Here is a 26,921-nt window from a genome sequence, read left to right on the forward strand (position 1 = left end):
TAGCTGCAATCTTCACATTCAACACAACAGAAAACTTTTAAAGATCACAACCATCTTTTCAGAAAACATTACTGGAAGGTCTATTTCAAGGTTAGTTTTTGTAAGCTCTAGTCACTCTAGTCACTGCCTAGAACAGACTTTTGCTGTTAGGCTTCCTGCTGAGGAAAATTCACAAAGAATAAGTCTGAGCACTTGTGTACAGAGACATCTACCAGCTGCTTGGGTTTTAAAGACTGAGCGGTGCAGGTAAACCTGAGTTCTTCTGACCATACACAGAACTGGCCAGCTCCAGTCTGGAATGATACAGAAATTACAATACCAGCAAAAATCAATTCTCACTGCTGTCATGGCATATGCTAAAAGACAATGTAGTAAACTGTAAATAAAAACACTAGCAGATGTATCCAGTTGTCTCTTGTACAATCCAGTAACTTACTGCTTATTCTCCCAAACTTGTTCACGATCTACATTAATTCACAGTGCCAATCTACAGTATGCCACTGAAGCCATAGAACAGTATACGTGGGTTACCATAAAAATGTTCACTCGAGGATCCTGTAACCAACTGTAGAAGAATCTTAAAAAGTCATAATACACATAGCATGTAGCAGCTTTTCCTCTCAAGAAATACATAAATAAATTAGTCAAATAAAATTAAACATTATTTAAAATAAATTAGTAGAAAGACCCTAGAAGGCATGCATGCAAAAAGCCACTACACTTTTCATGTTGCATAAAAGCTACAAAACATGCATCTCTGTTTCTAAAACATTTTATAAACATTTTTAAAATAGGATTACAGTATCCTATTTGCAAAGAATCCTACAGAATTACTACAATCAACTTTATACAGTCTGAAAGAGTCATACCAAATTGAATGCTCCGATTCCCAGTTTTACTCCTCCTTCAAATTGGTGATAAGTTTCATTTTTGCTTTTGTTCCCCTGAGTCATCTGTAGCACCTGATGACATTCCCTTTTGATATAAGAAAAAGGGAGGAGATGGGAAACATGACTTAGAAATTATACGAAGTATAATCATTGTATTATTTTAATATAATATAATATAATATAATATAATATAATATAATATAATATAATATAATATAATATAATATAAATGTATTATTTAATGTAATATTATATATATAATTTAATGTAATATTATTTATTTATTTATTTATTTATAAAATTTGGAGGCATTAATGCACATCCTTATACCAACATTAAACCTCAGTGTTTTCTAAGGACTTACTTGTATATTTGATAACTCGTCCTAATTTTGAGGCCGCCTTTGATAAAGTTGATCATATTTTCATCCTGAAACAAAAAATATTAATTATACAAAATATGTTTTTAGCTATTGCATATAAACAGACATAAACTTCAAGCTACATTTTAATTGATTTAGAACTTAAAAAGACATTGGAAATTTTAAAAATGCATTTCAGTTATTAGAATAATCTCTAAGCCTAAGTTAGAAAATGCATTAAGTTGTTAGGGAAACATTCTTCTGTTGCATGTGACAAGTTTTACAACCTAAAAAGAAGCAGAGTGGTCAGAGCTACCATTACTATTAACTAGATTTCTAATGCATTTAAGTGAAAAACAGAAAACTCTCCACCAGATGGTGCTGTAGGAATCTTTACAAAAAATTTTGGAAAGCCGTTTCTGACACACACAAGCAAGCCTGAGACCTGGCAGAAGATATACCGAAAAATCCCCTAAACAGATTAATTCCCATTGCTAATAACAGCAACTACACGTACTATCCAACATGTATTTATTCACCTCTAGAAAATCAAAACCACAATCTATTAGCCATCAAAAATAAGTTCCTGAATAGCAAGATGGTTAACAATCAAGCAGGAGAATTTTTTTTCTCTTAGAATTAACACAGAAGGGGAATGTGTACTGGCATTTCAAAAATCCCAAATAAATACTCAAGTACAGCATGTATGACATGAAAAAGAAAAAAAGAAAAGAAAAGTTTTAGAAGGGCATCAGAATCTGGAACTGAAGGAAACATTGGCTTCCATAAATGGATCATCATTTTGAAAAACCTCAACTGTTCTGTCTGTAAGACTGGACAAGCAAATGCAGATGTTTTAGTACAAGCATTCTTGCTACCTCTTTCTGACTGACTACATTTTCATTATCATCATCATCCTCAAATGAATCAAGGCCAATCAAGGATGAAAAATATGGTGTATGGCAGCAATCATCAGAGTAGGGTATTACAGCAAACTGCAGTGGAACTGAAATGATGGACAGGCAGATGCTGCTCTAGAGAAAGGATACACTTCCCTTAAAGGTATTTCATTTCATACAGTCCCATAATTGAAGACACGTATTTAAAAATTCTTTAATAATTAAAAAACAAAATCAAGAAGCAAATAAACAACCAACAAGTGGTTTGCTCTTGTTTTATTAGGAAAAGAGAAAGGCAGTTATAAGACTGGCATTCCACTAACATTTCCTGACACTTCTGGCCTAAGTATTGTATTAAGTGGTTTATAAAGCTGAGCCAAATTAACCTTTTAGGCCCATCTGATCTTAATATGTCTCTGTGCTTTACTTCTTCTTCATAACTTATATCTGAAGGAATTATCTAAAATACGTTAATTAAACATTTGTTGAACAACAACACACAAGCAATGAAAGTATGAGGAAACAACAACTGTTTTCTAACCAATTTTTAGATCACTAACATTAAGTCTCTCAAACACAAGCTAAACAAGAAGCGTAAGACAGCAGCAAAATGCACACCCTTATGTGAACCGTAAGATTACCTCAGCAATGCTAAGGCATGCCCGTTTTATAATAATTCATTACTATATTGTTCATGACGATATTTCAAAGGGGCAGAGAGAGTGGTACTAAATTAAAGACAAGCACATATCAGGTATAATATTGTAAGTTGGAAACATTCTATTATTTTTGTGAAATGAAGAAAAAAAAAAAAAAACAACTGCATTTTAAAATGACATTTTGTCATACATTTCCTCGTATTTGAATGTCTTTTTGAAGTCCTAGACTATTCTAGAAGTGATGCCATTAATTTAAATCTACCATCTGTATGATACCTTCAGTTTTTCATTCCTGGGTAACAATAACATCTTTGGTTATTCAAAGAAACAAAACAAAAAGCAAGAGTTTTGCTGGATAGCATAGCATTTGCTGTACTTTCAATCACTGTCATGAAGTAATATTCATTCAAAAAGGAAGAAGTTTGGTTTTTAAACAACATATCTATTGTGGGGATGATGTTCTAAAAGCATGAACATCCTTCCATTAAACTGTTACACAAAGATACAAAATTAACAGTTGATTTTACCTGTACAAAGGTGAGAGCTGCTTTCTGCAGTAAACATTCAGCATAGCAGATTTCAGCATGCATTTCCTCTATACAAGAAAGAAAAGTTATCTACTGTCAACATTGCTGTTGTTAATATTCTCAAGCTCAATGGAACTAATAAAATGCTGCCAAGAAAAAAAGTAGGATTCTGCTGTTGCTCTTTTGATAACTGCTGGATAGCAGCAGTAACAAACAGATCCCATCAGAACTAGTAATTGAGAAGCTAGCTAAAAATAGTTTTCTGTTTCACCTCTCCTCAGACAAAACCCTTGATCTTGCCAGAGCTGTCTTCAGCCTTACGCAAAAGCCACTTACCATTCTGATGGATGATTTCCTGCACTTTGCATTGACACTACGTTTAAAACTGAGCCTAAAGCAACCAGTTCCTCAAACACTATCTTAGAAAACTTCTACAGATGAACAGTAACATTCACAACAGCTCAGCTGTTTCCTAAGTCCAGTAGAATGTTACGAACATGTTTTTACTGAGTCATGCTAAGCAATCTGAAAGGCCCAGGCAGACTTTCTGTCCTCATGCACCACTAAAGACCATTTGACTTAACACACATGACACAAGTTACTCTGCAGTGAGAGTAACTGCATGCTGCAAGACCAGCCACATGCATAAGGCTGCTGTATGTACAATGCACACATGGTGAGTTTGATGTGTCCAGTATTAAAGAGGGTTCTTTTGTGTCAGGTTAGAAAAAAATGCATACTTGATTCTGCCTGAATCGGAAATAGTAGATCAGCATTTTCAGAGCCATGAACAATGTACTGATACCATTTCCCAAAACACCTTAAGGCAAAACAGACAAGCACAAAACTTGTTAATATATTCAGATTCAAATACAACTAAGGATAAGGACTTATTCCACAGCACCAATGATTCTTAGACCTTTTGGCAATTGTCTTAAGCTAAAAAAAAAAAAACAAAAACAAAACTCTCCTCAGTCCTGTAACTGGTTGTCAAACACATTGCTCTCTTACTTCATCATGCATGCTCAGTCTAACAAATAAGCCTGTATACACCATTTCATGAAACTATGCATTGAAAAGGACACATAAGTGATTGGTCCACACTAATCAACATTGCTCCCAAAGGACTCCACAATATTTGAAGATGGAACATGCAGGGTTTTGAGGGGGGGAGGGGGTTGCTTCTTGTTTTAACTGTAAGACACTAAAGTCAAATTAAAGAGTTAAGCATATTAGTGTGCGTTGGCTGGGTGTTCTTGAGCTTTTTTCATTTTGTTATTTTAATTGTATTATAAACCACTTACCTTCACTCAACTGATCCACTGACTGTTTAGAAACTAGATTGGACAAGGACTCTACCACTGTGTTTCTTTTCCTGAATCTGAATCAGTCATACATGGAAGAAAAGAAACCCATGTAGCATAAGTGACATTTCAACAAGAACTTGAACTAATTTATAATTCTTAACTATTTCCAACCACAAATTGTAGACATTCTTAGGAAGGTCAATAGCTATGATTTTTTTAGTCTAATCGTGGCCGCTGACAGGCCCAGAAGCCTATGCAACCTTAAACTACCTTTCAAGTATGCATTTAATCTATGCTAAGTATACAAGAGCATACCATTCCCCGGTTCCAGCCATGGGGTTCCCACCTAACTCAGCTCACATGCAAGAACACTGCTGGGGAATGAATCACATGCTAAACAGTTTCTCATTGGACCTCTAGCTTTTAAAACAAGACTTTTGAGAAAAAGTCACACACATTAACAAAACTGCTGCAGAGTTCTTTATGATGCTGGGCAAGCCACAATAAAAATTTGAAGTCAAGTTATTCTTCCATTTGTTCTCAAACCTGGTCTCAGAATTACAATGAAAACCAAGGAGCTATGTTTTCAACAAAAATGAGAACATAAAAAGTCATAAAATATTGATGTATTTATGTCAGACATGGAATTTTGCACTGGACATCCCGTATCAGTCACACATCTTAGTTTTAACAAATCTCAATTATTCATATTACAAGGTGATGGTTTATCTTAAGGTATGCCATTATAAAAACATATTCACTGCTATTTACAAACACCTCAGCCTTATGCAGAAGCCGAATACACAACTCTACATTTAGAAAAGGAATGCATTTTACATGCCAGAAAGTAATTCATTACAAATATTAAACATTTGCTTATCATCTGTTTACTCTCTTCTGCATACTGAAAAGGGCAGGGCTCCATCAATGAAATTACGACATTACAATTTAACATGATGCATAGCAAAAAAAAGTAATCATAAATGAGGAACCTCAAAAAGAAGTACCTCAAAAATGTAAATTTCTCAAGTTTACCTTTGGCAGGTTTGCAAAGCTTCTTTCATTGTAGAAATTCCCATTTGTATATCCTGTTGTTCAAAGGTCATAGCCGCTTGCATAACTAAAATAGTGCTGTATCCAAGGGCATGGTACATACTATCTTTAGACCTATGGCAAACATACAAGTCTTGTGCATTTTAACCAAAATTTAAATTAAAAGACAAAATTAAATGCTGTCTGAGACACCTACATGAGTTTGTGTAAGGACAGAAGAATACAGCAAGAAAATAGAGTTAGGGACATAACCTAGTAAATACAATCAGTATTTTCCCCACAGTGCTACTTGTCCACCTCCACAAGGGATTTGCAGCAAGTCCCAGAAAATATACAAACTGGGTTACACAAACATTTGCACTTAATTATACACCCATTTATAGTCCACTGGCATATCTGTTTAATTTAGCTAATTAAGCCTTGACATAAATACTCTTTCAGCTCTGCTTTCACTTAACATAAGAGGTAGGGACATCCTTATAAAATTACTAACTGATCCAGAGATACAACGATCTGCATCTGTGAAAGGCCAGTACCCATGTGCTCAGTCCTGCATAAAAGGCTACATTGAATCAGCCTGGCTTTCACAACATCTAAAAAAAATTCTCACACCATCAAAGCAACTATTGGAAAGGGGAAACTGGAGTGAAACCTGGGTACCAGCTGGGTTTTGGTACCAGCTGGGTTTTGAAAGCTTCAGGAAAATGAAGTCTGCCCACTCCTCTGGTACTCTACTAGTCATTCAATGTACTTTTTCCTAATGACCAGTTTGAACCTCCTAAGCTTCAACTTATGGTAACCGCCTCTTGTTTTACCATCTGCCACTATGGATAAGACCATCTCTATCTTTGCAACTTCCCCTCAATAGCTACAAACCACTATTAGATTAATCCCCTAAGTCTTTTTTGACGAACTGAAACAAGCTCAGCTTGCAATCTCAGGAGTCATATGTATTAGTTTTCTAGCTATCCTGCTAGCCCTTTGCTAGATCCTCTCCAGTTTCCTCAACATGTTTTTTCAATCAACGAGCCACACCACAAGCACAGTTTTGAAGACAGAAAACTTCAGCAGATGAAAGGAAGACAGATCCTTGGAATGTTTATTTTTTAAAGATGTCAACTCTTTCGCTTATTTTTATTTAGGTATTTTAAAGACTCAAGTCTAACTTTCATTAAAAGGCAATTTTTCTGTAAAACAATTGGGCTTTTACTTTTTGAAAGGTGGCTTTCTGTTTCTTTGCTGGGCTAAGTCCTCCTTTGCAGATTAGCTGAATACGCTGTATAAGAGGCTCAGAGTCTATTAGCTGCCAGGGACTCAAAGTACTGAAACCATGGAGTTTATAGTATTTTTCTTCATAGAATACATCAACTAAAACAAACACTTCACTATCTGTAAAAAACTGCAGTATAAAATGGGGTATGAATTACATGTTTTTTTTATTTCATAAGGCAAAATAATATATATAAGGAAATATATATACATATTAAAATTTTGGAAATATATGTGTGTGCATTTATTAATACACACAAGCACAAACCTTGCATGTGGTACTAAGTATTTTGTGATAATACCCCAAAATAAAGTTTTTGCATACAGATGCGCAGCTGGGAGTTCTCAAAATGTTGCTCTACTACATGTAATTTTGTAGTCTACCTTCTTAAAATCATCAATACATCATTTTTACCCCATCTTACTATTACCAAACAATAGAGCAAGAACTTTATGCCACTACCTACATGTGCTACAGAACCCCCTCACTGAAATACCCACAACATGCATCTTCTTCAGGAGGCAGACAGGAAAAGGACCATGAATTTGCATCTGATCCCTGCTGCCTGTATTTCTTTTCCCCACAGTCACAGGTCATCTACCTTCACCCAAACAACCTTTCAGTATCCTCTAGCTACCTACACTTGTAATGGATGCAGATATGGAAAGAGTCCCAGCAGATGATTTGGCGTGACTATTAGCAACACCTTCCAGAACAAATTAGTTTGTACTGTTTGTTATAGGCTTCAGCACTACTACTAAGGGATCTGCCCCATCTGTATTTTATCTCAGTGAAGTGGTAAGAGAGTGCTTTCAAAAACTTGAAAGTCAGAACAAACAGAGCAAGCAGATAAACCATTGATACTGTTTATTTCCAGGTTTATCAGCACTGTTCTTATTACAGTGATAGTATGAAAGGAAAAGTACACACACTCTCTAGAACATGCTACATAACTGTGTCCTTCAATTTATGAAGACTTAGTTATACTGACCAAATGCAACAGGGCAGAAAGACAGTCATTAAATTGAAAGGTTTGATTTAAAAGTAAACACTACTGTCACACAGATGTAATTTTAAAAGCATTTGAAAGAGAATTTAGAGTTTTCCTAATTAGCTTTACTAATCTGCTCAAAAAGCAGCTCCTTTGCACAAATTCTCTGATCAAAGATATATTGGATAAGGTCCTGTTCTTCCATTTTTTCATTATGCACTAGAAAAGACAACTTGAATGATAAACTATAACAAACCAATTAAGTGCTTCATTAACAGGTCTGTGATGGAATTAAGGAGAAATATGTGCACTGCTAAAGGCCCAGAATATTGAGAAATGTTTTTGGACATGAGGGAATAAATGAAAGCTATTATTTTCAGAGCTATAAATTAATCTTCAGCTACCACTTATCACATTTCACACTATCTGTTTACAGTAACGTAAGCAAATAACATGATCTCACCATGGGCGAAGTAATTCCAGGGCTTCAGAGAACTTATTGTTTAGAAATAAATTCAGTGCCATTGAACATTCTTCCAGAGCAGTCTTGAGATCCATTTTGGATGCCCTAAAAAAAAAGAATGTTAACTTAGTCAAACTGTAAATGTATTTTATATATTTATAAATATTTTTCTTATATAACTCCATGGGTCTTACATAGCAATTTTATTGTTCATTTTTAAAATCTGACCTTACAAAACCAAGTCAGATTCTTATCACTTCACCCATGCTACATAGGAATACTCTCTTTTCTTACTAAAGTGATGTTTATGGCTTTGTCATCCTCTGTTTACCAGTCAATACGCAATGGAGTCATTTTTACTACTACTTGTACAACAAATACACAAGTTATTGTGCCTAAGCTCTCATGGGTCAGTATTAACACAAATGTAATGTCAGATTTTGTATTCAGATCTAAGTCTGGAGAGAGATGACACAGTAATACTCTTGTTCGAGAAAGCTAGTAAACAGACATTCACTCTGTAAACAGCTATGCCCAAAACTAGACCTGTCAGAAGCTTGCAACCACGCAAAAAGCTTTTGTTCTTCCTGATTCACTTCAAGCAAAGTCACTTGCACTTGCTTAAGAGCAAAGCATCTAACAAGTGTTACCTCAGCCAGTTTTGTCTGACATTGGGAGCACTCACAAATTGCTCCACGAGTGGAACAGGTAACACACTGGGCATTCTTGGTAGTAAAGAACAGCTAGCAGCTACATAGCCTTTAATCAGCACAGCTGGATCTGGGAAAGACAATCTGTCTACAGCTTTAAAACAACAGGTTTAGGCACTATAATGGGCTTTATTCAAGAAAGGTTAAGCAGTGGTAAGCAACAGATCATGTCAATGAGATGAATATTTAAGTGCTGACCAGAAGAGAAGAATCCTGAAGGAGGAATTTATGAAAGACAAACAACAGTGAATGCATCTGTTCTAAATCTTAATGTAAAACACACACATGAAAAAAAAAAGGGGGGAAAGGGGGATATCAGAATATGATTGGACAGGTTTTCACATAGAATAATCAAACTCCTCTCCCCTCTAGCACTCTGCATCACCAAAAAAAAAAAAAAAAAAAAAAGCTTTAAATTATTAGTTATGCTTTTTGTATTCCGTCAGGGGCAGAAAATTACCTTAAGACTAAATGACCTCCAAAAACACTTGTTCAGCTTTCTGCTCTTTTTTTAGAGTAGTACTTGAAAAATTAATCCTTCTGTAGAGATATAAGATCTGTAACTGAGTACTTTGAAACTACTAAAGACGTATTATTGAGCCTACCAAGAGGCAAATTTTGCACTTCGTAACAGTGAATTGCAAAGTTGTGAATTGCCCAACAGATCACTTCCTTCCCAATCTGTCTTGAAGATACTGTTTAAAAACAAACAAAAAAGTGCCACACATCCTGGGCCTTGAGCCATGGTATAGTTTGGCCAAAAAAGCATACTAGTTATTATTTAGGGACAGATTTTTTGTTGTTCTTTTTTGATGGTGCTCTGCTGATTATAATATTGAAGCAATCCCTAAGGAAATAATACAGAAGGTTTTGGCCCACTGACAATACAGATCACATATACACGATCACATACTACTGTGATTTTACAGTAGCTTTTGTCAACACAGGAAAAGTAGCCCTTGTTCAAATATTTTAATAATTTTACAGTTTATTTTACTTTTTGTCTTTTATAAATCCTGTAAATTAACAAAATATTACAGAACAGTCAAAGCAAGTAACAAGGCCTTGATGAACTAATACCACTTTAACCATTTGTCTAAGAACATACGGTTTCATGACCCTCAAAGGCCCTTTTTTATTTAAGTGATGAGATAAAGGTACAGGTCCTCTTTATATCCTGGCTCTAACTCGCTTCCTAATGCAATTATTTCAAGAATAATTTCACAAAATTAAGGCCCAGTAGAAAGCTTATCAAAGGCAAAGTTTCTATTTGCTTGACAGTCTTTGTTTATGCATGACAGCTTGGTTTTGGGGATACCTATGGTTGTGATATGTTATCAGTCCTTGCACTCTATTGCTGGTCATCTAGAGGCTTCTCCTCACCTGAAAATTTACAGTACTTATTAGATGTCTCACTGATTCTGATATTCCTAGTACCTTCTGACAACACTACAACTTTCCAGCAGGTCTGCTTTATGAAAGAAGGCATAACATAGTTAAGCTACAGAAGTCCTGACAAAAGGACACAAAATATAATACTGATTGTCGAGATGTATTTTTGTAACTCTTAGTTTGCTACCTGTACCAGACAGCAAAGTCTAGACTTCAGCAAACTCCTCATGTTCCAGTCTTTTCACTGCTCTTTGTCTGGTTGAGCTTTACTGAACTTCCTGTACAGATATTCTCCTTGGGGCATGCTGGGGATCCAGGCAAACAGAACAAGAGTCTTATCAGCACAGAAGCTTTCTCCTTCCCCAGGTGCTTAAGATTCTCTGCCAGAGGATCAGACTCCCAGATTTCACCCAGTATCCTGTCCGAAGCCTGGGGAACAAGGACTGTAATGTGGCTCACGACTGCCCTGCTGTATAGGTACAGGTAACTGAAGTCTTTATTAACCAGTACTTATTAGTAACATATGGCAAGCAAATCTAGTTCATATGTGTTCTTTTTATCTCTAGCCTACACGACCCAGTGTCCTGTTGCCTGTATTCATTTATGTTCTCTTACTTAGCTATCTTCAAGCTAGACATCTAACTTGCCTTCTATTTAAAAAAAAAAAAAACAAAAAAACTCAGGGAAGTTGTTGCATGGAAACTTTATTTAGGTCTACATAAAAATACATAAGTAATAATAACAAAATGCAGATGAAAAAGAGTCAGCATTTTGTTGTTGTTCACATGCTGCTCTTCATATAAGATATAAAGATACATATACATATGAAGATGCATATAAGATACAATACAAATACAGAATATAAGGGTACAATTCACAATTCATACTATGCTGGCTAACTGTACCCAATCTTTTACCTAGACATTCATTTTTTACATGTTAGTTACATTAATTACAGGAGTGTATTATGATATTTTATCTTTATTCAGAAAGTTTACAGTATGCATTTTCATGTAAATTCTTTGGTTTTATAATAAACCATAGCCTTGGGACTACTTCAATTGAAGTGTTGCAAATGTACTGTAAAAAAAAAAATGATGGTTGTTTTGACTTCTTTCTTCTTCATTTTCCAAGTCCTAAATCTTTCAGTATACAAGTTTGTATGAATTATCTTCACTGGACTGGTGATAATAAAGGCTACTCAATGATAGGAGTGTATTTGAGTAAATCCATACATTTATTTTTCGGTTCCCCCTCTGCTACATATATACATATATACATACAAATCTCTGAATCTCACCTCTCCATGAAAAATGGTGGGGTGGGAGGGTGGGGGAAGCCAACATAGTAGCATTATTGCAAGATGGCTACAAAACTAGACACCATTTTCTTTATGACTTCAACAGGATCACGTACAATTTCTGTTTTCACCTTTTAATAAGGTTTGCTTAATCTCTTTGATTTCGGACTCTCTCCTCTAAGTCTTTAACACCCTGATTAATCCTTCCTACCAGCTCCTCCTTGACTAGGGGAAAACGGAAAGTGGTATATTAAGCATTCAGGTTTGTTTGTTTGTTTGTGTTTAATTGGGAAACAGCAATTTACTATTGGTCACACAAGGCTTAAGAACTTTCTTCTCAAAGTTTCAGTGCACACACACTTTTTTATCTTTGTGAGGCTACTTGCACTGATATTAACAGAAGATTTGACTTCTCAGATCTAAATTTGAAAAAAAAAATCTGTGAAGAGTTAGAACATCAAATACAAAATCTTAAATGTAAATTTCTTTGCCTTACAATTCTTATACTGAAGACACTTTCCACAATCATTCCTGAAGGAAAAAAAAAATTCATCCCACAGACCAAGAAACCTTTATGGGAGACATACAGAGTATTTCTCTCTTCACACATTCACACTTTCTGTATCTTTAGTTTAAGAAAAAAAAAAAGTATCAAAGCCAACCACAAACTTGTTTTGTATTTTTGCATACTGTAGCTTCTAAATCCCGAAAAAATAACCCATTTGAGTACTTAGTTTGGGAACCTGCCAAGGCCTGAGATCTTAATAACTGTTCATACTGCTGAAATAAAATTCTTTCTAGATTCTGGCTGGAGAAAACCACTGAATCTAGGCTATGAAGCACCCTGCCTATTTGGCAAAACAGTGGACTTTAAACTTCGTTTAAATTTGTTCAACTGGATAAATGTTTCCCATTAACAAAAATCATCAGAAATAAGTATGTGTGTGATCCCATCCTTGTTAATCAATATTTTCTTGATAAACATTTTAATTTACTAAATATAAGCAAAGAAAATATATTTTACTGTATCTAGACTGCGTATTAATATATGAATAAATTTGTCTAAATTAAAGTATTTGTATGGGTAATAAATGTACATGTGTTTACATGTCTTCGTTAAAAGTCTTAAACATCATGGTCTCAAAAGAATAGCAGCAAGAAATATAAGAGTAATTCATAATGAAAGTTTTGCAAAATACTCAATTTTATCAGCTAATTCCAATAGCATCTGTAAATAGATCGCTGTCAAAAATTCACTTTTACTTGCCTACATTAATAGGCTCAGTTTTGTTTCTGATATATGAGGAAGGAAAAAAGTTAGTCCCTCAGTAACTAACCATTACTACCACTGTGTACCAATGCTTCTGTGTTCATGCTTCACACATGTTTTTTTAGGAAACTAATTTCATTCAGTACATGCCTGCTTAGACTACACATTCTATTTGCTCTATCTTTCCAGCAAATGAAAATAGCTAGCTATTTTCAAAGATCTCAAATAAATTACTTTTCTAAAAAAAAAAAAAAAATCCTACACTGATAATCCACTGATTGCCATCATTCCTGCCTCAGGACATGATTTCTTAATGGTAAATTGCAGATGAGCCTCACTTGAATCTGTTCAATTGTTCCATTTTCTTGGCTAGCAAGCTCACGGTCTTTTTGAACACCGCTTTACTTTAAATGTATCCATCCTCTGTAATGTCCAAGATCAGTGATGATTCTGACCTTTATCACCTTTAGCTGATAGGATCCCTCTTCCCCTCCCACCTGCACAGGATTACTGCACAGAGCTTCCTCCATGAGGTACAGATTTCTGTGCTGGTGTGCACTACCATACATACTTAATAAAGTAAACTCAAGCCTTCCAGTCTCGGGGTGTTGGAATCCACTGTCTCCCTGGAAGAACTTCTCTGAGACAAGATCAAAAGCTGTACTGCCACTACAGCATCAAATGTCACAGTTCATGGAGAGACGATAAAATCATCATTTCATGTTCACATCTCACGTGTGTTCCCCAAGGCTCAATTCTTGTTCCTCAGGACTCACATCTACAGCCAGTTTTGTTCAGTGATCTGAATATAGGGTTGGAGTGCATCCTTAGCAAGTTTGCTGATGATATTTAACTGGGAGCTGATGATGACTCACAGCAAGGACAAAAGGCCTTGCAGAGGCATCAAGATATGCATTGCAGCATTGAGCAATCATCAAAGGCATGAAATTCAACAAGGGTATACATCAGGTACAGCACCTGGTATGGAGTAATGCTGTTCACAGGCACAGTTTTGGAGACCATTGGATGGAGAGCACCCCTGCAGAAAGAGACCTGGGGATGCTGGTGAACAGCAGATTCAACATGAGCCAGCTGTAGGCCCCAGCAGTCAGGAGGGAAAGCTGTATTTTGGGGTGCATTAACACAGCACAGAGGTGATTTAGCATTGGTGTGGCCTCGCCTTGACTATTGTGTGCAGGCCTGTGCAGGAAGGTGCCAGTCTCTGCTCCTGGTCACCGATGGCAGGGCACATGGGCACGGCACAGAGCTGTGCCAGGGGAGGGCCAGGCTGGGCGTTAGGAAACATTTCTGTGCCGTGAGGGTGGTCAGGCACTGGGACAGGCTTCCTAGCCGGGTGGTTGGTGCCCTGTGCCTCTCAGTGTTCACGAGGCGTTTGGACAATGCCCTCAGTAACATGCTTTGGCTTTTGGAGAGCCCTGAAGCAGTCAGGCAGTTGGACTCCATGTTTTTTTTAAGTTCCTCTCAATTAACTTCTTTATTTTATGTACTAACACTCCAGAACATTCCTGATGGTCTCCGCTGGTTTTACTATTTAGCAGGGATCCAAAACACTTTAAAACTGCCACATCAACCCATCACTTATTTAACTCAAATGACCCTGGTACTTTGTGTAATTGCAGCAGGAAGGCTTTCTGTCCCTGGCATCCTCTTTGACACATTTTTAATTCTGAGCTATGCCTCAGATCAGCAGCGAATTACAAGAATGCATTTGGCCTTTGTTTCATGGATGCAGCTAGCAACTATAAAGATTTCCAATCTCCTGTGGTAACTGCTTTCACATTGACAGTAACATACATCTATGTATGGATGTATGGATCACCACCAGAGGGTGGTGATCAGCAGTGCAGAGTCCGGCTGGAGACCTGTGACTAGCAGTGTTCCCCAGGGGTCAGTGCTGGGTCTGGTCTTGTTCAACATCTTCATTGACAACCTTGATGAGGGAATAGTGTGTGCCCTCAGCAAGTACGCCGATGACACAAAGCTGGGAGGAGTGGCTGACACGCCAGAAGGCTGTGCTGCCATTCAGCGAGACCTGGACCGGCTGGAGAGATGGGCGATAAGAAATCAGATGAGGTTTAGTAAGAGCAAGTGTAGAGTCCTGCACCTGGGAAGGAACAACCACATCTATATCAGTACAGGCTGGGGGACGACCTGCTGGAGAGGAGCTCTGAGGAGAAGGACCTGGGGGTCCTGGTGGATGACAGGTTGACCATGAGCCAGCACTGTGCCCTGGTGGCCAAGAGGGCCAATGGGATCCTGGCGTGCATTAAAAGAAGCGTGGCCAGCAGGTCAAGGGAGGTGATCCTCCCTCTCTACTCTGCCCTAGTCAGGCCTCACCTGGAGTACTGTGTCCAGTTCTGGGCTCCCCGGTACAAGAAAGACAGGGATCTCCTGGAAAGAGTCCAGCGGAGGGCCACAAAGATGATACAGGGCCTGGAGCATCTTCCCTATGAGGAAAGGCTGAGAGACCTGGGTCTGTTCAGCCTGGAGAAGAGAAGACTGAGAGGGGATCTCCTCAGTGTATATAAATATCTGAGGGGTGGGGGACAGAGGGATTTGGCCAACCTCTTTTCAGTGGTTTGCGGGGACAGGACAAGGAGTAATGGCCACGAGATGGAGCACAGGAAGTTCCACACCAACATGCGAAAGAACTTCTTCACGGTGAGGGTGACGGAGCACTGGAACAGGCTGCCCAGGGAAGTTGTGGAGTCTCCTTCCCTGGAGATATTCAAGGCCCATCTGGATGCCTACCTGGGCAGCCTGCTCTAAGGAACCTGCTCTAAGGAACCTGCTTTGACAGGGGAGTTGGAGCCGATGATCTTTTGAGGTCTCTTCCAACCCCTTCAACTCTGTGTGTATTCTATGTGTATGTGTCTATTATATCTGAAGAAGCATTCCAATACCTCAGTTATTGGCTTTGTGATCTGAAGATCTTTCTCGAGTTATTTTCCTTCACATTTTGAAAACACAGTTGACCTCACTATTAAGAGAGCGACTGAGAAGAAAAACCTGTTTCACCTTATCCCTCTCATTCATCACTTATATATGAGCCAATAGTAATACTCTGCTCTTCTAGTTTGGTGTACCAAAATCTAGTTTGGGTAATTTCCTAATACGCAAATGTTATTTACTGACACTTACAAATCTCTCAAATGAAGGCTATCATAAAATTATCTCACTGCCTACAGAAGAGTTTGGGCATTTACCTTGTCTTCTTTAAAAAAGACATTGTGTTAGGTGTATGTTTTATGTCACAGATTGTTCTGTTAAGTGTAGTTGAAGGTTTGAAGTCTCCTTGGTAAGTACAGTTGAGATTCACATACTGTGAACATTAGAAAATGTTCATAAAAGCAAAGACTAGCTTTCTTGTAATGAAAGCAAAAGCAAAGCTTTCTAGTTATGTTCGATTTTTTTTCTTATTCCAAGAGAGTACTCCTAAACACTCCTAAGTGTGGGATTCTTTTTAAAAACAAAAAAAAAACAAACAAAAAAAACAACAACAAACCTGTACTTCAAAGAATCTTTTGTGCATCGCGCTTGAGCATATTAAGAGCATGCAACTCCCTCACTGAGAACTACTTATTCCTCTATAAGTAACCACACACACCCTTCACCACCACAAACTTTGCTAGTGTTGGTAAACCTCTTTCGGCATGTGAAAAAGCAAGGTTTATCAGGCAAACCTCCATACAGCTGAATTTTCTCTTTCTACATATGCTAGGCGTTATTCACATTTGGAGAACAATGCACGAACGTAGAATCAAATTGTGTAAGCTTTCTCACACTTAAATGTTTCTCACAGCTAACAAATGGAAGTAGCTTAAATCATTTACATTGTAAGAGATCTGAACATTATTAAGTTGTCAATCACTTCCAATTCACAAACAAGAAGGACTCTTAACCCAATGTGTTATTTTAAAAAATCAGCAAGGAAGGATGTAAGACCATATGAAGAACAGTTCTTTTTACAGTAAACAAAAAGCTTATTGAAAACTGTTTTAAGATTTCCTCTAAAATCCAAATGGCATGCCACTTACAATCACACACCAGAAAAAGGTTAGATACTTGAAATGAGTTCCAATTAACATAAGTCACTTCCTATCCTAGGCTATTATCACTACTAATATAAAAATTCTGCAAACTGCAACTATCTGACCAGTATAGCAAGGACACAAACTTCTTTTCTAGCCCATAAAATAAATCCACTATTGAGTTTATCTCCACAGCAAATGCTACATTCATTCTGCACACATCCTTTTTATGAGAAGCATGAATTTTGCATACATAAAATGTCTGCAGTTTATATATTCAATGGAAATGTTATCAGCTTATGGGAAACATTCACAAACATTTCATTCTGATGCAAGACAGACTTGATAAAGTAATTTCTTTGAAGGCGTAGTGTATTCGCTGTTTCAGAACTTCACCAACGCATGCTTGTAGTCTGTATGCTAAACATTCATTTAAGGAAACCCCACTGGCAGCAAAACTACCCAGTGCTGTTTTAGCCAACGAACAGACGAATTACTCTGAACGCTTACTATACTGTGATCTATTCTACAACGCATGGTTTTCTGAAACGAACACAAATAAAAAAAAAAAGACCACACAATGCACACAGGACAAACACACTAACCCCAGATGTCTGTTGGGAATACTGAACAGCCTGCTGTAAGCAATCTAGGAGATTCCTAGAGTACTTTGAGGATAACTTCCAAGTCCAGGTATTAGACAAACCAACAAGAGAAGAAACATTACTGGTCCTGGTGCTCAACAACACAGAAGAGCTCATTAAAGAGGTGAAGACTGGAGGCAGTCTGGGCTGCAGTAACCATGCCCTGATTGAGTTTGTGATCTCAAGGAGTATGAGCCTGGCAATGAGCAAAGTTAGAACCCTGAACTTCTGAAGAGCAAACTTCAGGCTATTCAAAGACCTAGTGGATGAGATCCCCGGAACACTGTCCTTAGAGACAACGGAGCCAAGAAGAGCTGGCAGCTCTTTGAAGATGCTTTCCTTAGAGCACAAGAACTCTCCATCCCCTTGCGTAAAAAAGTGGGCAGGGAGGGCAGACAACCAGGATAGCTGAGGAAGGACCTGCTGGTCAAACTGAGGCACAAGAAGGAAATTTGCAGGCACCAGAAGCAGGGACATGTGGCCTGGGAAGAGTACAGGGATGCAGTCCAGATTTGCAGAGATGGGATCAGGAAAGCCAAGGCATGGATGGAATTGAGCTTGGCAAGGGATGCAAAGAACAGGAAGGGATTATATAGATAAGTTACTCAGAAAAGAAAGTCCAAGGAAAGCGTAGCCCCTCTGATGGATGAGAAGGATGAACTGGTAACGACGGACATGGAGAAGGCTGAGGTACTCAACAGCTTCTTCACCTCAGTTTTCACTGCCAGTCAGACTTCCCAAGTCTTTTGTTTCCCTGAACCCATAGATGGAGACTGGGGGAGCAAAGTCCCACCCACTGTAAGAGAAGAGCAGGTTTGAGACCACCTGATGAAATTGAACAGGTACAAGTCTATGGGGCCTGATGACATGCACCCCAGGATCCTGAGGGAACTGGCTGATGTAGTCACCTCTTTTCATCATACTTGAAAAGGCCTGGCAGTCAGAGGAAGTCCCTGGTGACTGAAAAAAGGGAAACATCACTCCCATTTTTGAAAAGTAGGAAGGAGGACCTGGGGAACTACAGATCGGTGACCCTCAGCTCTGTGTCTGGCAAGATCAAGGAACAGATCCTCCTGGAAGCAATGTCAAGGCACATGCAAGACAAAGAGGTGATCCAAGACAGCCAAAGATGGCTTCACCAAGGGCAAATTGCGCTTGACCAATCTGGTGGCCCTCTATGATGGAGTGGCTGCATCAGTTGACAAGGGAAGACCAACCAATGTCATCTACTTGGACTTCTGTAAGGTGTTTGACACAGTCCCATGTGACATCCTGGTCTCCACATTGAAGAGATGTGGATTTGAAGAGCGTACCATTCAGTGGATAAAGAAATGGCTGGATGATTGCACCCAGAGAGTGGCTCTATGTGTATAAGTGGAGGACAGTAACGTACCTCAGGGGTCTGTCCTGAGACCAGTACTGTTTAGTATCTTCATCAGTGACAGACAGTGGAATCGAGTGCACACTCAGCAAATTTACAGATGACACCAAGCTGAGTGGTGCAGTTGTACAACAGAAAGAAGAGATGCCAGCACCTGGACAGGCCAGAGAAGTGGGCCCATGTGAATGAACCACATGAGGTTCAACAAGTCCAAATGCAAGGTGCTGCACCTGGGTTGGGGCAATCCCAGACATGAGCACAGACTGGGAGAAGAGCTCACTGAGAGGGGCCTGGGGGATTCTGGTGGATGAAAGGCTCGACATGAACCAGCAGTGCATGCTTGCAGCCCAGAAGGTCAACTGTGTCCTGGGCTGAATCAGCAGAGGAATGGTCAGCAGGGGAGGGAGGTGATTGTCCCCCTCTGCTCTGCCCTTGTGAGGCCCCTCATGTAGTGCTGTGTCCAGGTCTGGGGTCCCCAGCACAAGAAGGATGTGGATGTTCAGTCTACAGAACAGAAGGTTTCAGAGGGACCCCATTGCAACCTTCCAGTACTTAAAGGGGACTTAAAAAAAAAAAAAAAGATGGAGAGCGACTCTTCCTCAATCAGTTAACAACAGGACAAAGGGGGAATGTTTTTTAACTACAGGAAGGGAGATTTAGATCATTGGTTAGGAGAAATTTTGCCTGGCAGCAAAGGACCTGGGGGTGTTGGTCAACAACCGGCAGAAATGAGAGCATCAGAGACAGTGGGGCTAGCATGACAAGGAAAGTGACTGTCTCCTTGGCATTGGTAAGTCCAGACCTCAAATACTGGTCTCAGTTTTGAGACCCTCACTACAAGAAGGGGGCAGAGTTGCTGGAACACATTCAGAGAAGAGTAGCAAAGCTGGTGAAGGGACTAGGAAACAAATGAGTTCAAATGACTTCTCTCAAACATACCTCTCCTGAAGCATTTAAAACTCATCAGTTTCAAAAAAAGTTCAGTAGAGTTCAACTTTTTGTGAAAACGGGACTTAGGGAGAGAAAAGGGATCCAGAAGAGTATTCTTGCAAGCAAAGCTGCAGTTTCACTAAATTGCTTTATTTAGACACTGGAGAATTCGTACAAATGAGAGCTATGTAAAAAAAAAAAATAGTTTTCATTAAACTTCACAACTTATCAGATACATATGATCAAACAATGAGATAGACGGAAGCCAGAGAAGACCAAAAGTTAGGGTGAAGTGACAGCATTTTAAGAGGGTGTTCACCCTCTATTCCTTTTTAAAAGAGGAAGTTCTTAAAAGAGGAAGTTCTACAAAGTTCTGGAAAGCTAAAATTAGATACATGCTACAGGAGAACACTGCTTTATTTTAGGAATTACTACTGTTCACATCGGTAGAAATATTTTTAATATTGTCTTACGAATCAAGTGTGTTCAAACATTCAAATAAAACAAAAAATGTCAAATAAAAATTCCTTCTCATAATTCTCATCTGACATCACATTTTAGGTGTCAGACCACCACCTTTCAGAAGACCATTAATGTGCCTTTGCTTTACATTCTTCAGCTGAGTCTTGTCAGATTTGAAAAAGCAGGTGCTGCTCTTGTGACTTTTCCAAAAGAAACAACAGTTGTTTAACTGAGGACTAGAGGTTTACTAAACTAGGAGGCTTTTTTCCCTTTTCTTCTCTGAAAATTGTAAGCAACTCTACTAAAATTTTCAACAGGATATTAATGCTACCTTGAAGATCTAATACTTCAGAATTGTCCCCTGCTTTATATGTACATCATGTCTTCAGTGATCCCCACCTCCACCCCCCCCAGAATCTCAGGTACCATGCTGCTATTTAACCTTCTCAATAGTAATAGATGAATAATAGGTTAAAATTAGTATTCAATCAAAAAAATTTTGCAGCTCTTTGAAGAGAGGCAGGGAGAAGGACAATGAGCATGAGGCCATCTCGCAGCCAGGTTTGGGCATTCACTGAAAACAATTAAGGAATTGTCATTTTCTTACAGCAAAAATATGGAAAACATGCGATGTGTAGGTGTGATGTTTACTATTCGCATTGAAACAATGCAAATATTTTGGGATATGACTAGAACTGTGTTTGTTGTAGTTAAAAAAAAAACAACTCAGTGCCTACAGTGGACTCGATGATCTTGAGGTCTCTTCCAACCTAGGAATTCTGTGTACAGCACTGCTTCATGAGAACCTGGTAACGGAGCGCAATAAAGCTGTCAAAAAGATTTTGCATGCAAATATTTGCTCTATTTTACCTCCACAACTTGAAGGGGTGGGGGAGGCAGATAAAAGGTTATCTGATGGTGTTTCATATCAGAAACACCGCATTAATAATAAATATCTAGACTGATACTGCATCTGTACAGCACAAAAAATACCAATTGCTCTGTCCTCACGTATGCTCTACAGATGCAACAAAACTGGGTCAGCACAAAGAAAACTGAGGTAAAATTTTTCATCCCCCTAAGTCTCAAATAGCATAGAAAATAAAAGGGCCAACACTAAACTCATCTTATTGGCTGATCAGCATCCACCACTCACTGCCAATGCCACCAGTCCACCCTTCTGAAAAAAAAAAAAAAAAAAAAAAAAAAAAAAAAAGGCTACTGTTGTAGTCACTTTTTTTTTTTTTAAGAAAATTAGAAGGTCGTATTTAGATTCATCATTAATCAAATTTGGTATCCCAATAATCAAATTATTTTCAGGTGTTTTTACAATTTAAAAAGAAAATGAACATCAGCAGCTTTATCTTACTTCAAGTTCTTTACTTGTTCAAGTTCAACTGCAAATGGTACTGCACATGCACAGTACGCAAGATTTATTACGGAAAATTTGCATCAGCCATATTGTGAGAACAAGGCACACTGCAACTACCTGAGCTTCTACCTATCTGAATATGCACATACAATTTATCAAGAGAATGACTGTGAAATAATCCTAGTCAAGCAAATCAAGCCCCTATAGCATGACTTTGACACAGCCTTGAAAAACATGTAATCCTAAACGCCATGAGTAAAACAGTTAGATCATAGGTATTTAAAAGTGACCACAGTTTGACTAAGGGGAAAGAAAAAAAAAAAGGCACCATGATGGTCTGCAGTTTAAAAAAATTTGCTTTACGCTGTTCTGTTGGACACTATGGGAAATATATACCACTATTAAATGTTAATTGTTATCAGATTTATTAAAAGAATTCAGTGATTCCACAGTATTTTCAGATGTATATTTTAATATGCAATCTTTGCAGGTAAACTGAGAATTTCCAATGTTTGAAAACCCCATATCAGACTAACAGCTTTTATGAATTACTCCATCTGAGGTCAATATAGGCTATGCTGATTATAAAAATGAGCATCTGAATGTGCTAGAGAACAATACAGTCGAAACTTAACATACAACATGTATATAGAAATAAAATTATTTTTTGTTTGTATTCCAAATTTCTGATTGTTTAACGTTTCTCATAAGGTGTAGGGCATAGGACACACTGACAAGGAATTACGTTGAAAAAGATCCTCCTGAACTGAGCTAGCATATATAAGTAATAACCACAGCTTACTGGCAGTTTTACACAAAATGAATAAAAATTCCACTTATCTTGCTATGGAAAGGACAAGAAATAAATCATTCAGCAAGTAGGACACCAGATCAGGCCAGATGTTTATGGGACTTGCACTGCGTCACACAAATATTGGCTCTGATCCAAAACAGAAAATTAGGACTGAGTAGTTCTACCAATAAGAGTGTTCTACCTAACTTCACAATAATTTATTGGAATTTATCACACAGTGAACTTATAGCTGAATTTGGAGACCTTAAATTGCTAAAAATCTCTCAAAACTCACTGCATTATACTTAGCATTTTGTACTTTAAAAGCACAGAGCTGCATTACATTAAAGTCAAAAAATCATGTAACCTCAAATGGTTAATTAGAGTATATCTTCTTCTCTTGGTAGGTGTATTATAAATGCAGGAAATGATTACAAGTCAGATACTATCCTTAAATTACCACATATTAAAAAACAGCATCCAAAACACATACCTTGCGGTGTTCTACAACCTACAGCATCCTAGCTGATTAAGCACTGACATCAGCATAGATGCTGCTGCTTGCTAGAAGCATTGTTCACCACAGCAAAGTGCAGAGGAGAAACAATTAGTTCTTAAATCCGTTCCAAATACAATTTTTTCCCTCCTCTCCAGAGAACTTCATCTGAACTACAAAATGTTTTTTATTAAATGTTCAGCATACCTGCTAAAGTACATTTTCACAGATAAAACTCCATAAATCTGTCTAACACAATCACAGTTTCAGGGACTAATAGGCAGAGATAATGTACTCACAGGGTTAATTTGGTTAACTTCAGGTAAGTAAATATATTCCTTATACAAAAATAATTGCTTCTTCTTTCACTCTTCTTTTTCCACCGCACAACAAAAAGACAGGAGAAAAGCATACAGAGAAAACAGACTATTTCACTCTTCAGCATCCATGAGGTTTCATTAATGAGTTATCAAGCAAAAAGAATAAGAGAATAAAAGTTCACAAGCCAGCAGCCGGCATCGCAGGCACTCTCCATTGCTGAATTTAAAAGAAATGTCAGAGTGGCAGCAGCTACAGTCAACGCTGGAAGCTGATGCCTCTGCAGGAAGAGGATGCTGGGAGATTTTCCCAATCTGTGCTGCAGCCTAATTCTAATCCATCACTCCTAACTGCAAGGAGAAAATGGAGACAGGAGGAACGCAAAGTGATTTATATTTAAAGACAAAAAGGGAGTTGCCACAGCATTCCCTGAATAATTATACCATCTTTTCTTTTAAGTCAGACAGAAACAGACAAGTATACTAATGCAACCACAGCAAAAATAGAACAAACACATAGGAATTGATAGCAAACAGCACTGAAGAAAAGTAACTGTCTTGTGTTTGATTTTCATATTTATGTAGTCCTCAAGCAAATGAGCATGGTTTTTATTAACCCTTTGGCACTTTCTCCCTGTAAATTCAAGTGTGTTTTTTTTTTGTTTGTTTGTTTGTTTTTTTACTTAAAATCTTGTGAGCAAAATAAAATAGCACAGAGAGGCAGTTAACATGAATTGGTTATATTCATGAACATTAGTACCAATGGGAGAAAGTAAGAGTCAGAAGCAAAACAGCTGCAACAGGAATAGTTTCATCCCCTTGGTCTAATCTCTCCACATAAGAGAGAAAGGGAAAGCTCAGCACATGGGAGCTAAGCAGCAGCAAATTAAACTATGTCCTCTGTTGTTACCTTATAAAATTGTTCTTTAATGCTAGAACACCTAGGCTAAGGGTATGTGTTCATAATTATGTCTACAATCACAAATTGAGCTTAAATCACAAAAAAAAAATCATCAGGAAAAGCCTGTAAAATAGTGCAGGAAACCATAGGTTTGCATTCACTAAAGTTTACCATTTCAGACGGGTGTTAAGTAAGTCATACTTCAAGGCTATCTACTTAAACAATTTACTTTTCAAAATACAAAAAGTAATGCATTTTGCATCACACAAATATTGGCACACAAATATATATATGCATCACAGACATAGAGGTGCACAGTATTTCCTAAAACACTGGAGGCAACCAAGGACTGTGAACAGGAAGAAACATCAGACAACACAAAGGACTTTAGTAATATGTGTAAGTAATAGGGCTTTCTCAACCAGAAGAAAAAAGAAAAAACAGGAGTTTTGGCTCAGTGAAGCATAGGTAGTGAATGAAGCCACTCATGCCAAGCATCCACGGTGAAAAAAATAGAAATTGTTTTAATACATACCACCCTGACATTAACTTCCAAGCCAGCAATGGCTAGTTTGTAATTTCTTCTGATCACCTGATCCCACCACAGTTATGAGCAATTCCACAAGCTCACCATCAAGCTACCCTAAAACACCCAGACGGTCGCAACATGCCATTGCCTGCCTAACTAACCCACAGCGTAACCGTGTGCTAATTGAACTGTTTCACTTAGCAGGTCAGGTTCTCCAACCAAATACAACTCTGTTGCCAGCCCAGTTTCACATCTCTTCTGTTCTACAAATCTGAATGACACGATGCAACAACAGTCCTCTGTTCTCCCTAGCCACACAAAGCAACAGCAGAGGGAATGTGGTGTTTCGTTTCTGAAGTAAACACAAATTAAACTGGAGTAATCTTACATGCTGTGGCTGATTAAGCACTTTCACACCTAAAACTTCCATGTAAACCCCATTTCTTAAAATAAGTCAAATTTCCAAAAGTTTGAAGTATAAGATTGAAACCATTTATAGAGTTCAAATACTGCTTCCCTGCATAACAACAGTATCCTAAAGATGTCAAACTGTTCATTGGGCTGCACCAAAACAGACACAACCACTCGTACATACATGTGCTACTCCAGGGTTTGCAAGGCAGAGATGAAACTGACAGCTGCCTTGACTAATACAACTTACTGACAACAGCAACCTTGAAATCAGGATGTTTCTCCCTGAAGTTGTTCCTGATAGCATTAAAGACCAAGGATCTCTGAGCTCTCCACCACACAACTTGGAAATAGCATTTATGTGTACTGTCAGTAATTCCATTACCATTATTTGAGGCAGGGAGAGAGGACATGACAGGAATTCTCTCACCTTGACTGCACGCTAGAGACAAGACAGTCTTGAATCAACGTTGAGTAGCCGCATAAAAACCTACCCAGTTCACACAAAACACAAACCATGTCCTGTCTTAAATTTAGGCCATGTTTGAGACCTCAGAAAACACCTCCCTGTAAAAGCTGAGAGAGACAGGAGCCAATTTCCACAAAAATGCAGCAACTTCCTTTAACTGATAAAAATGAGCCTTCCACCTGCAGATGTCAAAAAAAAATGTTTTCCTGAGATTACCTAACAAAAAAAGCACAGACACACACGAGCTGCTCACACAAGCCACCTTCACAACTGTTTCCCAAAATTTTCCAAGACAGTTTTCAATTATCTGTCAAAAGAAGAGAGACAGTATTAAAGATCAGAGAGCGGTTTTTAATAGTTTAAAATAAAGCATGTGGCAGAACTGGTTTTCAGTTCCCATTTCCTAAGAAGGATCATCCTTCTCAATATTTGAAGAAGTTATAACCTACAAGTTTTTATTTTTTCATCTGTTTACGAGTCAGAGCTCACTTTTTCATTTCCTTATTCAAAATACTCATGATTCAAAAATTGTGACACCAGTTTGTGAACACAACTAAGTACTCTGAGATCACAGATTGATCACCTAACTGTAAAAAATGAGGAAAGAATATTCACATTCCTCATTCCAGCAAAATATAAAAAAATAAACATAAGAAACATTTCAGTATAAATCCTTTACCACAGAACTGTCTGTGGTAACAATCTACATCCCTTTCAAAGTCCCTGAAATATTCAGAGAAGAAAACTCTTGAACTGGATGACTGCAAATTATCACAGCATTCTTCATTAAAGCACAGGATAAGATAAACGCTAATTTCCCAAAAGCAATTTAAAGAGATAACATATGGATGTGATCAGCAGATCACACATTCTAACATCAAAACTAACACAATAGGCTCCAGAAGTCTATTATTATCCTGAAGACACCAGGAACCCCTGACCTAAACATAGTATCTGTGTTTACTACTATGGTGTTAATTTGTCTTTCATGGAAGAGCTAACCACAAGCAGCTACCCAAACATTTAGCCTCAATGAAGACAAGCTTCACTTGGCCAGCACTGGGTCATGTAA

The 26,921-nt window shown here is 37.9% G+C and overlaps 1 protein-coding gene across 2 annotated transcripts in view; it reads right to left on the minus strand.

The window, feature by feature from the left end:
• The window catches only part of TTC39B (tetratricopeptide repeat domain 39B), a 54,126-nt gene that overhangs the window by 20,081 nt on the left and 7,124 nt on the right, over positions 1–26,921 (minus strand). The window contains exons 1-7 of one of the 2 annotated variants that reach the window (XM_032205764.1): positions 23,522–23,831; positions 8,421–8,525; positions 5,679–5,810; positions 4,641–4,717; positions 3,337–3,404; positions 1,255–1,319; positions 870–975 (exon numbers count right to left, since the gene is read on the minus strand). In XM_032205764.1, coding sequence (XP_032061655.1) covers positions 870–975; positions 1,255–1,319; positions 3,337–3,404; positions 4,641–4,717; positions 5,679–5,810; positions 8,421–8,525; positions 23,522–23,667 — 699 coding nt within the window. In that variant the 5' untranslated portion in view covers positions 23,668–23,831. Of the gene's footprint in view, positions 1–869; positions 976–1,254; positions 1,320–3,336; positions 3,405–4,640; positions 4,718–5,678; positions 5,811–8,420; positions 8,526–23,521; positions 23,832–26,921 lie in introns of those variants that run through there. The other variant, XM_032205765.1, reaches the window with a different exon arrangement.

This window comes from Aythya fuligula, chromosome Z (genome assembly GCF_009819795.1).
Source record: "Aythya fuligula isolate bAytFul2 chromosome Z, bAytFul2.pri, whole genome shotgun sequence".
Lineage (NCBI taxonomy): Eukaryota > Metazoa > Chordata > Aves > Anseriformes > Anatidae > Aythya > Aythya fuligula.